This window comes from Oryx dammah, unplaced genomic scaffold, assembly GCF_014754425.2.
Source record: "Oryx dammah isolate SB20612 unplaced genomic scaffold, SCBI_Odam_1.1 HiC_scaffold_18, whole genome shotgun sequence".
Classification (NCBI taxonomy): Eukaryota; Metazoa; Chordata; class Mammalia; order Artiodactyla; family Bovidae; genus Oryx; species Oryx dammah.
The window spans coordinates 115,926,703-115,945,564 of NW_024070202.1; the positions used below are offsets into that span (position 1 = coordinate 115,926,703).

General features: G+C 47.0%; 1 protein-coding gene across 2 annotated transcripts in view; it reads left to right on the forward strand.

Annotated features, from left to right (window-relative positions):
• The window catches only part of DPP6 (dipeptidyl peptidase like 6), a 966,644-nt gene that overhangs the window by 160,124 nt on the left and 787,658 nt on the right, over positions 1-18,862 (forward strand). Inside the window, exon 1 of one of the 2 annotated variants that reach the window (XM_040260132.1) lies at positions 11,602-11,838. The exons of the other annotated variant lie outside the window; for it this stretch is intronic. Coding sequence (XP_040116066.1) covers positions 11,602-11,838 — 237 coding nt within the window. Of the gene's footprint in view, positions 1-11,601; positions 11,839-18,862 lie in introns of those variants that run through there. 2 annotated transcript variants of the gene reach the window in all.

Below are 18,862 nucleotides of genomic sequence, written 5' to 3' on the forward strand. Positions count from 1 at the left end.
GCGGTCACAAAGAGACACGACTGAGCAACTGATCATGCACGCATGCATGTGTGGAGACCCAGGGCTGGCGGCTTATCCACTGAGTTGATCTGTGCTCTGAAGCGCCATCACGTCAAGGGACTGTTTTTGTCATGTGGAGAAATCCAAACAGACTGCCTGCTTTGCCAGGGAATCAGTGGCTGTCTGTGAAGTTGTTCATCTTATTTGATTGGAAAACAATAAAATGCAGATGTAATCAGTGGGTATAAGGTTAGACCAGTTCTTGGTCCAAGTTTTTCCATGAGAGTGCCCATCATGCCACAGGGATCCCACCTTGAGGGTCTATTGTAAGTCGTTAACTTATTTAAAGTCTTAGTCTCTGTCTTAGCACAGTCACAAATTTTGTATTCTATTCCACCGCCGTATATTTGGATTGAATAATCATAAAATATTTTTCTTTGAGTCTATTAAGTTCTCAAGGAAGATATTTCTCTTATGAATTTGAATAGCTCAATTTGGAAACTCAGAATTCATTTAGATCGCAACCAACCATTTACATCTCATTTAGAGTTGAGCTGAGGTTGTGTATGTTAGAGGTCTTAGAGAGAGGGGAGTAAAGGAATGCTAGAACACAGATATCCATATAGCCTTATCCTGCTCTATGGGTAGCTTCTTTACCATAAGACAGCTCAGAATCAGAGTCCCTTGAAAGCCTCCGTTTATTCATCCTTTCTCATGAAGACTGAAAATGTCCTGTGACAATGATGAGATCTAGATAGTGTTGACTTACAAAGAAAGCCATGGTGGGGATTATGGGTGCAACATGGACGATGAGGTAATGAGACCCATCAGAGACTACAGGCTCAATCTAGGAATCAACAGGACCCTCCTCATGCTATTGAGAGCAGAGAGTCAACATTGGTTTTGCTGTGAGTGAGGAAAAATCTGTTCAAATTGCAGGCTTTTGTGACTCATGGATTTATTTAGCCAACAGGCAGTTTCTGTTTACCTGTCAAGCAGAATATAAATATAAGCGATTGTTAGGAGAATTACTGTTTTTGAGTTCCAAATTAAAATGATCTGAAATGCAATTAGTAGTATAGACAAGCCTATTTCTCCCTTTTATGAGAAGGAAATTGGCCAGAGATGGGTATAGCAGAGTTGATAGAGTTACATGCACAGTGAATTGAATTACCCATGTGAAGCAAATGAGTGGCCTTATTTTAGTTTTATTGCCCTAATATAATCTGTTTTCATTAATGAGAGTCCTCTGCACTCATATCTGACATATCTTATATGCAGGAACCAGGGTTTTGCATTGATATCTCTTGTATTTATTTGCTCAAGGCCCTCTGAAGATACAGAGCACCAGGCTTGAAGTTTATTTTATTCCTCAGGGTTAGTTCCCATACTTCATAGGATCTATTGTGTGTGTACATTAATGATTAGCCATAAATATTAACCATGTACATGTAGGTCAGAGAATGTATTACAATTTAACAAAAACGAACCACCTAAAGTTGCATCAGCCCATTTTAAAATTTTAAGTATGTTGCATGGAAATTTGGAGGAAATTTAAGTGATGGTGGAAAAAAAAATGGGTTTTATATTGAACACCTTAATGTGTCCTAAAGGAGTAGATTCAGGAAAATTAAGTTCATAAAAAGTTGGTTTTCAACCTGAACATGTTTATTAACTTCATTGATTTTTAATTCATTTTTTTAATTGCATTAAAAAAGCAATGAGTCTAAACCAGAGGCACTGAGGATTTTTAATGAAATCAATTTTTGAAAATAAGGTGTTTTGTTTCTTGAAATTCTGCAGAGCTTGTCTGCCAAACTGCATATATTCTGGCAAGATGGGTGAGACTGTCGGCTCAGGTACAGAATCAAAGTCTCTCTGAGATGAGCCCCAGCAGGGATGGATCTTAGCTTTGACCATATGGTTGGTGTCTGCTTTTGACCACAGAGACACTTTTGTGGCTAACTGCATATTTTGGCTTTGAAGGAACTGTCAAGATAACCCCCCTTTAAGTGAGAAAGACTGGCCTTTGTTCATTCTGGAAAAATTCTTACCCTCTGGAGAATACCTGTTCTGTGTTTTAAATGGGTAAGCCATTTCCTGAAAATCAACAAACATTCTGAGACTTGCTCGGCTCACCTGGGTGCCGTTTAGAAACATGCTCTAGGGATTATTCTAGTGCAGCTTGTTTTTCAAACTCTAGTGCTCATCAGACCTACCTGGTGGGCTTATTAAAATGACAGATGACCGGGCCCAGCCTGAATTTCTGATTCAGTAGGTTTGGAATGAGACCCAGAATTCACATCCTCACAGATTTCTAGATGTTCCTTTCGTGCTTGGTCCAGGTGTGATTCTTTGAGAACCTCTGTGATTCGGGGCTGAACATGCTCTTCGTGATGGACAGGGAGGCCCGGCGTGCTGCGATTCATGGGATCGCAAAGAGTTGGACGCGACTGAGCGGCTGAACTGAACTGAGCTGATGCTCTTCCTGCTTCTCCAGTCAATAACTAGACCATTATTAGGAACACATTTGTGGTCTACACTTCTAACAGTCCTTTTCTAATAAAACTTCCAGGGCTGCAAATGTACCAGAAGGAAGAATAAATAGAGACAGTTACCTCTTTTCATGAAAGGATAGCCTTATCAATCCAGCCCTCTAGCTTAGGGCACCAGTCCGTCTCCGCTGAGAGGAGGGCTGACCATCATCTGCCTGAAAGCAAGAACTATGTTCATTTTAGTTATTCACCTCTTCCCTAGAGCATAAAATAGAATGATGACCGGGACATGCTGGACATTTAGCTAGCTACTGGATAAAGAAGTTAAATGCTTACAATTAGCACCGACATTAGCTGTTCCATTTTTCATGCATGGATTTGATTTTAGTTTTAGTGAGCTAGAACGTGACATATAGCATGATGCAAGTATAGAAGTCATCCCAAATGGCATGGCTTACATAAGATCAAGGTTCCCATTTCTTCTGGTCAGTCGTGATGCAGCTGGTCTGCCCTGGGCTCAGCTGGGAGGCTTCTGCGTTGTGTTCCCTGATCCCTGAGCTTAACTCCAAACCAGGGGTTGGATTCAAGTCTCTCCCAAGTGTGTTAGTTGTGGAGGCCAAGCTGAAGTGGCTACAACTACCCAGGCTGTGTTCTTAGCGGGTGGGCCACCTGGGTGCAAGAGGTCAGCCAGGTTATGGAAATGCCTCGAAGGTCTCTGCCTGCCTCGGGTCCATTCACAGTCCATTGGCCAGAACAAGCCTTAGGGTCCTGCTGGAAGTAGAGCTACAAAGGCATCCGGGGTCGGTGTGTGTTTTCCGAACAACATTCCAGTCCATCACAGTTGTGAATAGGGAAGCAATGGCTTACCCTGAAGATGAATCATCAGGACCCAGAAACTCATGGCTTGGAAGTGCTGTCATGCATCCAGCTGAGTTCTGCCCCGGAAAGGAGCCGATGTTGCCGGGAGAGCCCTGTCATACGCTGGAAAGGCTGGTGTGTCTTCTAATGCGTACGTTTTTCTTTTCACTCAGACCGCATTCTTTTTTTATTTTTTTTTAATGAGTGACACTTGTGTGATTCATTCATTTTTCTAAATGCTAGCTAGCTTTTATTGCCAGTTCCTTTTTTCTGAACTTTTTAATTTTGTGTCGGAGTATGGCTGATTAACCTGACTGTGATGGTTTCAGACTCCGCACACACATACACGAACCCATTCTCCCCGCACCCCCCTCGCATCCAGGCTGCCACAGAACCCTGAGCAGAGTCCCCTGTGCTGCACCGCAAGACCTCAGTTATGTCCAGTGATGTTTTTCCTGATGCTCTTCCAGACAATGCTTAAACTCAAGGGTACGGTCTTAATTCTGGCAGCGTCCGAGGCAGGGTAAGATGGACAGGACAGGGACTTTAAAGCGACTTCTGCAGGTTCACATTCAACCAGATGGATGGCCAGGAGGCAGGTGGCCCCGCCGCATCCCTGGTCAGCCTCAGGGATGGCTTCTGGCCCTGACTCTCTAAGGCCCCTCGTTGTCACTGTTCTCTGATCAGAGGAAGCCCCCTCTTCTCCCCCTCGGTGTCTGGAAGGCAGACACCAGGATGCATGAAACACGCATCGCCTGCACCTGGACGCCAGTTCCCTGGGCTTAACTCACCTTCTTGTGCTATTTCCGGCTGGTATACTACATCAGCCTCACACCTAGGCTTCCCTATAATTTAGCTCCGCAACACATTTAAGGACTACGTCATATCCCCTCCCATTCCCTCTGTATGTGTGCTTAGTCGCTCAGCTGGGTCTGATTCTTTGTGACTCCGTGGACTGTAACCCACCAGGCTCCTCCATCCATGGGGTTCTCCAGGCAAGCATACTGGAACTGATTGCCGTGCCCTCCGCCAGGGGATCTTCCTGACCCAGGGATGGAACTCGCGTCTCTTATGTCTCCTTCCTTGGCAGGTGGCTTCTTTACCAGTAGTGCCACCGGGTGAAAGTGAAAGTGAAAAATGGCAATTGTGAGAATTAAATGATTTAATGTGTGCAAAGCACTTGGCCGAGAACGTAAGATATGGGAACCCCCCAGTAGGTGATTCTCCATGTTCTGCAGTCTCACTGGCCTGCAGTTGAGTGGAATTTACATGGCAGGATGAATGAATCAATACTAGCTCTGTTTTCTACTATCTGAAGAAGACTCAGCTTTTGAATGATCCCATTTCTATCTCTTCTTTTCTATTCCATTGCTCCTTTCCAGTGAAAACCTAAGAACCCCTTTGGGTGACATGATGAAGAATAAACCTCAGTGAGGGTCTGAGCCCTGTCCTTTCAAGCCACTTCACATTTCCCATTAGAGCCAAACCAGACTTGGTCCTTTGAAATGCCAGCCGTTGGTCACAAGAGAGAGCAGATAAAAGCTTTTTCTCCTTCCAGAACTCAACCATCACCTCTGTTGGCTTAAAAAGGGAAGCACTGAATTGCAGAGGCTTGTTAATGTCACTTTAACATTGAAGGGAAGCCAATTCAGCTTAATTCATTGGACCTGGGAAGTGCATGGTTTGAAAGGCAAGGAGCTTTGGGGGCATTTCAGAGCAGAAGTCGCCTTCCTTTTTAATCTAATGGTGCAAGGTGTATGAATGAAGACATTTTAGATGACGACACGGCTGCTCTCCAGCGATCGCCAGGGACAAACAGAAACAATGGGTCCTCTTCTGGGTCTCATGCTCTAGAAATCTTAGGAGCCTTGGGAAGCATGGTGGAGCTCTCACTGAGTCATCAGAAAATGGGAGCAGACAGAGGTTGGTACCTCCTCTAGGGGCTAACGTGATTATTCAGATACATTCTGAGGCACCATTGCTAGTGAAAGGCAAATTCTTATAAGTATTCAGAGCGCAGCAAGGAATTTTTAAAGAAAAAAAAATGCAGTTTACCGATATTGATCCAGAGCAGGGACCATGGAGGAGCGTGAAAGAGGATGGGAAGATAGGAGGGTGAAAGATGGGAGGAAAGAGGAAGTAGACCATGGTCCAGTGTCCATGGGTGTAGGTGATGGAAGAGTGGACCCCTGAAGACCCCTAAAGGAAGGGAGGGTGGCCCACAGCCCCACCAGGCTCAGAGGAAAATACGGGCTTAGCTGAGTCAGTGATTGTTTTACTTACTTGGTGATCAGCTTTACCACGTATTTTAGTAACCAAGTCCACGTGAGCAGGTGCGGCCCAGGGCAGAGAGCTGTGTGTATATTTCAGACTGTATGAGAAAACCAAGCAAATGCAGAGTCAGTACTGAAATGCAGGGACATGTGCTGCTGGAAATTAACATTTAACTATATTAATTTTAGCATAAGCCTTGTTTGAAAAGGTTGAAAGTGAAATGAAAATGCTAGTCACTCAGTCGTGTCTGACTCTTTGAGACCCCTTGGACTGTAGCCCGCTAGGCTTAAAATAAATGTTTTCCTTTAAAACATATTAATCTTGAAGTATCAGTTCAAAAAGCTCAAGGTTAATTCAGTTCGTACTTTAACTTTGTGTTAAAGCCAGACATTGTTTTTGCTGTTGTTTAGTTGCTCAGTTGTGTCTGAATCTTTGCAACCCCATGGACTGTAGCCCACCAGGCTCTTCTGTCCCTGGGATTTCCCAGGCAAGAATACTGGGTGGGCTGACGTTTCCTTCTCCAGGGGATCTTCCTGACCCAGGGATCCAACCCAGTTCAGTTCAGTGGCTCAGTCATGTCCGACTCTTTGCTACCGCATGAATCACAGCACTCCAGGCCTCCCTGTCCATCACCAACTCCCAGAGTTCACTCAGACTCACGTCCATCGAGTCCGTGATGCCATCCAACCATCTCATCCTCTGTCGTCCCCTTCTCCTCCTGCCCCCAGTCCCTCCCAGCATCAGAGTCTTTTCCAATGAGTCAACTCTTTCCATGAGGTGGCCAAAGTACTGAAGTTTCAGCTTTGACATCAGTCCCTCCAATGAACACCCAGGACTGATCTCCTTTAGGATAGACTGGTTGGATCTCCTTGCAGTCCAAGGGACTCTCAAGACTCTTCTCCAACCCCACAGTTCAAAAGCATCAATTCTTTGGCGCTCACCTTTCTTCACAGTCCAATTCTCACATCCATACATGACCACTGGAAAAACCATAGCCTTGACTAGACAGACCTTTGTTGGCAAAGTAATGTCTCTGCTTTTGAATATGCCATCTAGGTTGGTCATAGCTCTCAAGTCTCCCGCATTGGCAGGCAGGTTCTTTACCATGGAGCCAATAGGAAAGCCCAAAGCTAATAGTGGCCTTCTCTTTTTCTTGTGCTGGACGTTTCCTATTTGTAAAGTTTGAAAAGGACATCTTACCATCTTACCATCCGGATCCCTCTCGGTAGTCACCTTGCAAAGAAATAATTATTTTAAAGAAAGAGTACACGAGAGAATGGGTGCTCTGTATTTATGTAGTCGGTACTGTATTTTCTCAAGCTACCAAAATACTTGTTTTATTTCTTTCCATTTGTATGAATACAATGTGATAATATTTAAAAAACACTGATGCCCAGTGTTTTAGGGAAGCCTTTCTGTCAGAATGTGCTATGTTGGCCATTTCATTTTCTGAAATATCAGTGTTTGGGAAAGAATAAAGATCTTAAGCAAGGTTCTGTCCTCCTCGTTCTCCTCCAATAGAAGGGGGAAGTAAACTATAGGACACTATTCTCTCCTAGAAATAAGAAAACCTCTTAGGTAATAAAAAGCATGCCTAGGCTGCTGGACTCAATACACTTTTGGTATTTTTACAATGCTTAGCTTGCATACAGACCAGAAAGTTCCCTGTATTGCCACTAAAAAAAAACCAAAAAACTGCTCATCCTATTTTGCAGCATCTGCCTAATTCCAATGATTTACCATATTTGTTTTGTAAATTGGTTCCAGGGAAAATAAACACACACTCCCACCTTTTAATAAACAGGGAAGAAAAAATCAAGTGAAACTAGAAGGGAAAAATGGGTCGGTGATCAGAGTTTTAAGCCACAGTGAGGAATTAACATTTTGATGGGAGATAATTCACAGAACATTTTTGAAAATAGATTCCCATACTTAGCCAACGAGCAGGAATGGAAATCCACTTTTATAGACTGTGTAGCCAAGATGTTCAGTGTTGAGTGGAGGCCGTCATAGACAGGTTTCCTTCGGCAGCGCTGCCCCTCTGTTTACACGCTCCCTGGGAAGTTTTGCTACTCTTCAGAATCTTTTTCCCTATTTAAAGGCTGGGGTTCTGGAAAGGTTATTGAAGGCAGTAAGTGAACAAATTATGCACCATGAAGTGCCAGCGCTTGCAGTTCTCTGCAGCTGAGTGACTTCATTCATCCTAAAATGTTAGCCAGTTTCCTCTTTGCATTTGGGACTTCAGTGTTCTGCCAGTCTATCCAAAGAGACCCTGCAATGTATGTATCAGCGTCTCAGGCAGACTTGGATGTGTGAGTGCATACGCGCGTGCCAACATGTGTGCACAGACTCACATTCAAAGTCTAGGACACGCTTTAGAAGGAGTCGTATTCAGTGTGTGGGTGGAGAAGGGCAGCCCGGGGCTTTTGAAGCTGGTTGATGGGCCCGGGATCGAGATGGCGCCCAGGAAGCTTTGCAGCTTGTGACGGTTCCGCATTGGTGTTCCGTCAGCTCCCACCACCCTGGCCTCTGCTCATCGAGACCGCTCCTTGCCCTCTATTCATCCCGTTTAGTTTTCAGATATACTTCTTTTGAGACCCATCTGTACTCAAGTCTTCCCCCAGTTGTTTATGGGCTTTATAGCTTTTTTCACTTTACAAATAACTGTAAATTGGAATGGCCCTATCATTTCATCTGAAGCCTTCAGCTGGGATTTTTGCTGTTGCCTGCTGTTGAGTCACTAAGTTGTGTCTGACTCTTTGAGGCCCCACGGACTGCAGCACGCCAGGCAGCCCTGTCCTTCAGGTGTCCTGGAGTTTGCTCAGACTCATGTCCCTTGAGTTGGTGATGCCATTCAACCATCCCATCCTCTGTCGCTTTGGCCAAATTGTAATTTGAAGACCTACATGCTCGTTTGAAAATATAATTTCAAGTGTGAGAGACCCTGCATGTCTCCCTTATCTCCCTCTCAATCTATTCTCCTTGATACACACACATCTATAAAGTGTGTGATAGCTAAACTATTTCCATATAAATATCTTGTATGAACTATATTGCTACAAGAAATATCCATCATGCTTCTTCTTACAATTCGTGTAAATATATACATGGACATTTCATAACTATATATATGCATATGTACTACATCAGTGGGACCCTCGAAGCCTCTATATTTAGTGAGGTGTCAGATCTAGATGCTTCTGTGAGCAGCAGTGGGGGGGGCTTTCAGGTCGGTTTGGGAAAGCAGCTTCATGGATCTGAAGCACAGCTGGGCGGGGGAGGGGGGATGAAAGCAAGATTTCCTGTTTATCTGAGTGTGACCACTCTTAAGGCTTAGCTGGGTGGTTCTTGTAATTGTGCCGTCTGTCTTCAAAGGCAACTGGGGCAGGATGCTCTGGCACCCCAGATCCGTGGGAGGCACACCCGCCTTTTGGCAGTGCAGGGGGGGCCCCCGGCTGTCCAGATTCCGATTCTACTTGTCTTTATGGTTTCTGGAAAGGAAGCATGTTTTTGGACTATGTTACGATGCATTTCTGTTTCTTAGTGGAAGGAAACCACAGAGGATTAAACAGCCGATAGCTGTGGTATACATTTTAATTAAAACAAGACTACTTGCTAGGTTGAGAGATTGGGAGGGATGGGAAGGTGTCCTCTCCCAGCAGACTTCCAGTGTCTCCACCCAAGTTAAGGACACTGAAGGAGGTGTCCTGGTCCGGGCTTGGGTTGGAAAAGAATTTCCAGGCATGAGACAGAACGAGAAGGAAATAAAGTTTATGAGAGACGAGACGCTGTTAGAACAGCGGGCCAGCTCAAGGGAGAACTGACGATAAACAGGGGTCCTTGGTCCACTTTGATACCCAGGGTACAAGGAGTGGGATAGGGGTCTTGCGAGTCATTTGCTGATTGGATGAGGCATGTATACGAGGTTGGGGGGGGCGGGGAAGAGTAGGGCAAATACCTCCTCCCTATGGGGTCGGAGGGGAGACACTTTATACTGTTCCATTAATAGTTACAACATAGGGGAGGGAAGGGCGATAAGGGTCTGCTTTTTCCATTACTGCATTCCAGGACCCTACTTGGTTTTATCTGCTCTTTTGTCCTTGGGTCACCAGAGGAGGCAGTTTTTTAGGACAAGGGACGGCAAGGTCTCTTTCCCTCTGGGATTTCTGCGTTTGGAAGTGGTGCCAGGAGGTGGCCTTGGACTCAGAGCCAACAAGCGCTGGCAGCCTGCAGTGGGGGCCGCCGAGTGGCCCAGGCCTGGCCATTTTCTCAGGTGGTCACGGAAACCATGGCGGAGCGGGAGTCCCGCTGGAAGGTGAAGGTGAAGATGCCCACATCCACGTGGAGTGGAAGGACCGAGGAAGCGCCGGGACAGGTGCGAGCTGGGCTGGAGAGGACAGGACAATCCATCCCAGCCCAAGGGCTGCCAACAAGGGGGAAAGGACTGCGCGTGGAAGATTGGGGGTTGGGGGAGGGGAACGAGACCAGCAGGGAGAGGCCTAGATCCTCAGGCAGGACGATGGCGCGGACTCCAGCAGGACAGGAGGGAGGAATCCACCCCAAAGGCAGGGGACAAACCAGACGCCCGCCAGCGGTCTGAGCCGAAGCCCAGCGCCCAGGCGCAGTGGGTGTCTTTCCACACAGGGGCGCTGGAGCACGTTTTACTGCAGAGGAAGAGCGAAGGTGCACCCAGACCCGAGCGCCCCAGTAGGTGTCGCCCCCTAACACACCCGGGGCTCCCCACTTCCTCTCAGTCCAGGGGCTGGGGGCGGGCGCGGAGCAGGCTTCGGAAAAGTTGCAGGCATCCCCAAATGCTTTAGCCTCCGTTGGCATTTACGCGTTTATCGAAAACGAAAATGAAGTTCACAATACACACAAATGAGTGGGGGTGTGCCGGGAGGAGCGCGGAACTGAGTTGCTCCGAAAGCACCCCTCCCCGCCACCGCACCCCACCGCACCCCACCGCACCCCGGTCGGCCCTTGCCTGCCTTCCCTGACCTTTCCCTTCTCTTCTTCTTGAGACCTGTTTTTGGAGCAGAGCTTAGTTTGGGAAGGAAGGGGGCCCATCGGAGGCCGCGACCCCGAGCCCCTTCCCTTGCAGCCCCGCGGTTTGCTTTCCATCACCCCCCGTGCGCACCCCCGACCTCCAGGGGTCTCGGCTGTTGCCGTTTCACGTTAGACAGGAAAAGCTGCGCGGGAAGCACGAGGGAGAGAGCCCCGCAGGGCGCCGGGGTTGCAGCCGCCAGCAATGGCGAGCGCGTGGACGCGGAGCACAGCCCCGCGCGGAACCGAGGACCTGCATCTGGGGGCGCCACCCCCTGCCTCCGTGCCCCCGACGCCCCCTCCCCGTCGCGGGCCTCTTCTCTCGCTGCGCTCTCCCGGTGGCCAGGAGCCCCCCAGCGCGCCCCTGCACCCACGAGCTGCGTGGCCCCGCGGCCTCCTCGCTGCCAGCCCCGGGACCCCTGGGCGCCGTTCCCGGGGGTGAAGGGCCGCGTGGGGAGAAGGCGGGGAGGAGGAGCTGCGCGGGGACCCGGGGCGGGGGGAGCGAGGAGATGCGCTCCGGATGCTCGCCGGGCTGTAGGTGGTGCCAAATTCCAGGGCCTAGGCATTTTCCCTCCCTTTATGGTTTTCTGTTGTTTTTCTTCCCTTCAATGGCTTTGATTAGGCCGTACGCGGCCGTGCCGAGGAGTTGAAAACAGAAAAGCGAAGGGAACGAGAACACACCGCCAGACCCCGGCTCGGCCCAGCCGCCGGGGAGGGGGCGGAGGAGGCTGAGCCAGGCGGTCGCTCGGCGGCGACTCGAGAGTGGCGCGCGGGAGGAGCGGCGCGCTGCCGCCGTCCTTTCCTCCGCCGCCGCCTCCCCTTCTTCTTCCTCCCCTTTTCCCCCCGGAGGGCGTGGGGAGCGGGAGCCCCAGAGGGAGAAAGCCGATACAGAAACGCCCCAAAGACAGCGAGCGAGAGCGCGCGGAGACCGATGGCTTCGCTGTACCAGAGGTTCACCGGCAAGATCAACACCTCGCGGTCCTTCCCGGCGCCCCCGGAGGCGAGCCGCCTCCTGGGCGGCCAGGGGCCGGAGGAGGACGGCGCGGGGCCCAAGCCCCTCGGAGCCCAGGCGCCCGCGGCGGCGCCCCGGGAGCGCGGCGGCGGCGGTGGCGCGGGTGGCCGGCCCCGGTTCCAGTACCAGGCGCGGAGCGACTGTGACGACGAGGACGTAAGAGCATCTTGGGGGTGGGGTGGGGGTGGGGGGAAACGCGGGGCTCCGGGCGAGCCCGGGGGAGACGCGCCCGCGCGGCGCCTGCGAGGGTCTCGGGGCGCCCTCCCCTCCCCCACTCCTCCCGGAAGCGCGCCCACAAAACCACTCCTTGCGCGGATCTCGGTCACCGCCGTCCTGGAGCGGGTCCCGGTCTGCAGCGGCGGCGGGCCAAGAGTTGGTGGCTTTGAGGGCAGCGTTGGCGGAGCTGCGCTGCTTGGGTGTGGAATTGGCTGAGGGTTCACGGCGGCCCTGGGGACGCTTGCTGTTACCCGCACGCTGCTATGGATTCTAAGGAGAGAATTCGATCTGTGTGTGCTTACGAGTTGGTTTCTCTGTTCTTTCTTTCCGTTTTCTTTTGTCTGCTTTAAGACTCTAGGAAGAGGCTGTCCCAGGCTCCTTTCCGCCCCCTCGCCCCTGTCACTGGAGTCCTTACCTCCCAGGCTGTCACTTCTCCACTCTCCAACCCCTCCCCTAACCCACCCCCACCCCCCGCACTGGTGGTGGGGCTGGTGGTGATCCTCTTTCCCGAACCATAAAATAAAAGCGCTTGCCTCCGAGGCCCAGCCCTCTGACCCAGGCCCAGCACAGTTTTTGCTGGTGCGAGTCAGGTCCTGCCTGTCCCCACACTTAGCCTTGGACTAGCTACAACCTTGGACTGTGTTAAACTGTTAGTGGGAAAACTTCTCCAGGAGCATGTTTTCTACTCTTCTCTGGGCCGGTAGCTGGGGGTTTCAAAGGTTGGATTTGCATATCACCTTAGTAACCGATGACTCAGGCAGGACACCCACAGGCTGCCCGAGATGGATGAGTTCGACCACCTCTGTTGATCTCTCTCAGCTATTCAGAGAGCCAGGGAGGGCCAAGTGATGCTTCAGATACCTTGTGTTCCCAGAAAAAAAAAAAAAAAAACAGAAAAAATCCCAGACAAGCTCTCAGACGGGCAGACAGAACTGGCTCAACTGGTCCAGCTCCGCTGGGTGTGTTGGGTCCAAGAGTTTACTGTGTGTAGCCTTGAGTGTCCCCCTCCCTGTGGTGGTACCTGGACACAGGTCCTCTCACAAACCTGGCCGATGGCCTCCCCTGACAGACCCAGGACAGTTCCTGTCTCTGCCCTGAGCAGGAGGCTGTGGTCATTCAACGTGTCCTGCCTTGGGTCACTGGTTGTTTTGTTTTGTGAATGGAGGATCTGGAGAGGTGGAATAAGTTTGTGGGAGATGTGGTTACACACACACACACACACACACACCCTGTATTAGAGCTTGCATGAGATTTTCTTATTTTGGTTTATTTCCAGACCCTCCCCCCTTCCCCCCCTGGTTACACAAAGACCTATCCGAGAGATGGCCCTCACTCCAGCGGGTCAGGTCCTAAGGGAAATGCATGAATTCTCAGATTCAAGGGACCAGAATCTTTGAGGAGGGGTTTCATTGGGGCAGTTGAAAAATTATGGAGGATTAAACTCCAGAGATCTTGGGGAAGACCACCGAGCTGCAATGCAGACAAAAATGATGCGCTTTTTGCCTTAAATCTTTTGACTTAAACCTGTTGAGATGTGTTCTGCTTGAAGTGAGAGCCCTGAGCAGTTTCCTCCAACAGGCTCTAGGTGTCGCTAGGGGCGTGGGGAGGGGAGAGTTTCTGACTTGTTGTAGACGGTCTCCGCCCATTTCCCCCTCATCTTAGCTTTGAGCATGTATTCCTCCTTTCACTTTGACATATGTTTAGAACCGTTCCTCAGATAAGCGAAAGGGTTGAACTGAGGAGCAAATTATTAATTGAACATTTTCAAATGGTTTCTGCTGAGATGACTCGGAAGAGTATATCTACTTTAAATTCATTAACTCCTGATATTGATGTTTTTTATTTCATGGAAAATGAAAAACAAAGGGTGTGGGTATGTCTGTGTGTGTAAAAGTAGGTATAAATATAGTGTATGCAATAGCCTTATGAAATATATATATATATCGTGTTTAAAATGTATTATTAAAAAATGACACATGAGTAAATGTAAGCATCAATTTCTTTAAAACTTTTATGTGCTTTTCTCAGAAAAAGTATTCAGGATTGGAAAAACTATGTCTAAAAATATACTACGTAGGAGTACACATTAAACAGACTCATCCCCCTCCAGTCACAGGGAATGCCATTTGCTATGAGTTCGTACTAGTTAAAGAAAGTAGGTATAAAAACTACTTTTCTGATATTAGCCCTTGTTAAGATTCAGAATCTTGAGTAATCACCCTGCTACCTACATTTAACCCTTTAGATGTACAACTGATTAAGAATACATTGCGTATTACTCTGTGTGTCTTGGCATCCCAAGGGCATGCTGGTTGCTGTCCAAGGTTCTGAAGCATCCTCTCTATTAGCCCCTAGCTCTTCTGTGGCTTGTCTGTTCCGTGGAACAGAAACAGCCTTCCCACCTCGGTCACTCACATGACGGTAAACAGCGTTACCTTTAAAATCCAGCGAGCTCTGTGTCTCACTGTCCTGCCATCTAGAAATGAGGAAATGAAATGTAGCTCTTGATCTGTGTCTGTGTGTATGCACACGTGTCTGAATAGGACTGAGAACGAACAGTTCTTTACAAAATAAAGTTGACGGTAGTTACCAGGTCTGGAAGAGAGAAGTCAAATGCTGCAGTTGCGTGGTTAGTGACTAGGAGCGCATTCCCTGTGTGCACCAACTACGTGTAGGGACCTCTCCGCCGTGTAAAAGTCTGTCTGGGGTGGGCCAGTTTTAAGGTGTGAAGTTTAACTTTGAAGAAGAAAGAAACCCCGAGTGCTTTTCTACCAGAGTTTCCTCATCAATCTTATATTTATTTAAAGTCAATGACTTGGGAGACCCCTCTGAGGAATCAATAGCTATTTTGATTTAAAATTCATTTCATAGGCTAAAAATTAGTTGACTCTTAAAGGGACTGCTGCTGGAAGTGACTTTTAATGGAGTTTAGTAACTTCTGATAGGAATTAACTTCAATTAATGTAAAAATACTGAACCCTGTTGTGCCCTGGCTTGAGCGTTTCCTTTTGATTTCTTAAAGGACTTTGAAGGCCGTGGGTGGCTGTCAGGGCAGTAGGCTTGTTGGGGCCAGATCAGCATGTTCCTGTATCCTTCATTTTTGATGACACATGATTTCCTAACAGTACACGTATGATGACAGGATTTTTAAAACAGCAATTTGGCCAAAACAGAGATTGAGCAAAAATCATTGCTTACTCGGTCTATCTTATGATGTCACTGCTGTCTAGCTTCTGATGTCATGCTTCTGATGTAGCTCATCTTCCTGTTTGTCTGCGACTTCCAGCCCTCTTCTCTCCACCTTGACTTTTCACTGATATGCTGTCAACATCCTGTTCATTTCTCCTTGGTGTTTATCAACTTTAACTTTTCAAGCAGCTTGACTCCACAGAAATATGTGTATACCTTCTGACTTTCTTCTGCAATTTCAAATGTATTTGAAACCTCATATTATCTTCCTAACATATTGAGGAAAAGGTTAAACGTTTCAGCCACCAGCTTGATATCATTATTTTCATGTCGAATTCGATAATGCTTAGTTTAACTCGTCTATAGAAGAGTTATGGGATGTCACAGGGTTGCTTGGAGCTTTCAAATTCTCTATCGGGTGATCTAAAGTGGATTCACTAATTCATTTCAAGAATTCCTTTCTCCTTACTTAGGTTGGTGGCACACTCACATTCTTACTGTCCTCACTGCAGCAAACTGCACAGAGAATGTCTTCAGTGTCCTCTTAACGACTGGATGCAGTGGCCTTAGTCCTCGTTGTCACCTCTTTGCTCCTGATCACCGCCACCCTACAGTTCAGACTTCCGTATCATGTGTCTTTCATGATGCCACATGAATTCATGTCCTGTCTCTCTCTGACCGTTGTATTCTTCAGTACATCCTTTTTTCCCCGCCTCCTCTCCCTCATGTAGGAGGTTGGGAGAACATTACTCCAAGGTTTTGGTCTCCACTATTCTATTCTTTCCCTGCCATGCTTTCTTCTTAAGATAAACTAAATATTGGGAAAATTAAAATGAAGATAAAGGGAGCTGAGTATATTTCACAGCTTCTGTAACAGCAGATGGCCGAAGTAGCTTAATTCCTCTGGTATACACCTCCTAGCATCTCTTCTGAAGAGTATTTGCTTTTCTATTTTGCAGAATTGGAGGACTGTAGGATTGGAAGGACCTTGGTGGTCCCCACGTTGATCTCTTCTCCCACCTTTTGTTCCACAGATCAGTTTCGATAGTGATGACAAGACATCCACGTAAACTATATCCCTGATTTTGTCACTTCCCTCTCTTTTTCGTGTGGCTGTTTAGTAGCTCAGTCATGTCCAACTCTTTTGCGACCCCATGGACTGTAGCCCACCAGGCTCCTCCAGTCCATCTGTGAGATTTTATGGGCAAGATTACTGGAGTGGGTCACCATTTCCTTCTCCAGGGGATCTTCCCGACCCAGGGATGGAACTCACGTCTCCGTGTCTCCTGCACTGGCAGGCAAACTCTTTACCGCTGAGCCACTGCTTCCCTCTCTTCACATCTCATTATTCTCAATGACTCTGCCTAACCTCTTTATTTCTCCTTCTAGTGCTACTATTTCTTCTACCCCCGAGTATGGCATACAATATACATAGGCTTGTACAGTTACATTTCTCTCAGGGTCTTGATTTCTTTCTTGTAATATGCAGTACTTCACTAGATAAGCTTTGAGGTGCCCTTCTGGGTTAATGCTGTGTAACACTGTTGGTGATGGCCAGGGAGGCCTGGCGTGCTGCGATTCACGGGGTCGCAAAGAGTCGGACGCGACTGAGCGACTGAACTGAACTGAACACTGTATCATAGTGCCCTACAGCAGCTGTCCTCCTGCAAAGTCTATTTTCTGCATTTCAGAAGAATGTTAAACACACAAGTCAGTCAGTTCAGTTCGGTCTCAGTTGTGTCCGACTCTTTGTGACCCCATGGACTGCAGCACGCCAGGCCTCCTTGTCTATCACCAACTCCCAGAGCTTACTCAAACTCATGTCCATTGAGTCGGTGATGCCATCCAGCCATCTCATCCTCTGTCGTCCCCTTCTCCTACCGCCTTCAATCTTTCCCAGCCTCAGGGTCTTTTCTGATGAGTCAGTTCTTCACATCAGGTAGTCAAAGTATTGGAGTTTCAGCTTCAACATCAGTCCTTCCTATGAATATTCAGGACTGATTTCCTTTAGGATGGCCTGATTGGATCTCCTTGCAGTCCAAGGGATTCTCAAGAGTCTTTTCCAACACCACAGTTCAAAAGCATCAATTCTTCAGCATTTAGCTTTCTTTATAGTCCAGCTCTCACATCCATACATGACTCCTGGAAAAACCATAGCTTTGACTAGACAGACCTTTGTTGGCAAAGTAATGTCTCTGCTTTTTAATATGCTGCCTAATTTGGTCACAACTTTTCTTCCAAGGAGCAAGCATCTTTTAATTTCATGTGTTTACTATCTAAAGCAGTCTCTCTGTGAATGTTTTGGTAAAGTAGCTATCACAAAATTATACAAAATTTTGCCTATTGTCTCAATGCAGAGCAGAGTCATCATTGGGAAATTGTCTGTTACAAGGAAGTACGAATGGTGATATAAACAAAGATTCAGTGCTAGCTGACTGATGGGTGAAGCCAAATATAGCATCAAAACTGTCTTGCCGCTGCACTGCACGTTGTGTTTTTTAAAGCACCACTGGGTATATCTCATTCCACCTTCCTTGTTACCTTGGCCTGGGGAGAACCCTAACAAAGAGCGAATCTGTTGGCTTGAAAAATTAGTTAGGGTAAGCCTGATTTTTTTTTTCATTTGGATGAGTCAGTTGTCCACTGTGAATTATCACAAATAAATTTCAACATGTTAACAAGCCTTTGCTCTGTGGAGTTGGCCAAAAAAGTATGTCTTTGCTTAAGGCCGGATCTGTTTGTGAAAAATGAGCATTCTGCCTTCTTGGTGGAGTTGAGTTCCTACTGCATATGGCGTGCTTCGTTTTATTCCTGCTAGTGCACATTCTTAGGTAATTTTCTTGTATATGTTACCTGTAGATATGAGGAGGTCTGGAGTATTAGATAACATAGTATCAATTTATATTTTTGACAATGGAATCAGCTCGTTTTCCCACATGACATTAATATTCTAGTATCACTCTGTAGACAGGAATTGCTCTAGATGTTGACTTTGGACATTTTCTTCTTCATAAAAATAGAGCTTTTTATTTCATACTCCAAGCTTTTCCTCCTTTGGAATCAGAGTGATTAATGAGTTTAATTTTTGGAAGCAACTGGCAGGAGTTGCTGAGTAAGATGTACAAGCTGATTGTATATAACCCTGTTCCTTTTAATTACTCTGATGGGAACAATGCATTCATCAAGCGCATATGCAATGCTTCTCTGCAATATACAGTAGTGATTCCTTTCATGGATGTTGCCTATAAAATAATACGCACAGTAATCCTTTCAAAATTAAATTCTGCCTAATAAATGTAGTGTTAAGGGCACTCAGTACCCATGTGCCATGCTATGCTTTGCTTCATTTTAAACACATCCATTTGATTTTATTTACAAGTACAGAAAGAAAAGCACTCAGCCTTTCTGGTTAACGACCTTTGGAACACTTATCTTTAGAAGGATCTGCATCTTGAAATTATCTGAAATAAAATATTTAAAAAATTGGATAACATCTCATCTTACAAACGAGAAGACCGTAGATAGTTCTGTGAATAATACTCTGTAAATCACTTGTGTTCTCTGGACCTCAGAAACCCAGTCTTCCCTTGTCTCCTGTGTTCCTCTCAGAATCCTCTATGGTACTGTAATTGAGTGGAAAAATTAACTTAATTATATCACTGGATTTCAAACATATGAATGTTATGAAATCTTAACAGTCTAAATTATTTTGATTCTAAATGGATATGCTAATTGCCAAAGGAAATAACAATTTCACCACAGTAGTATGAGACTT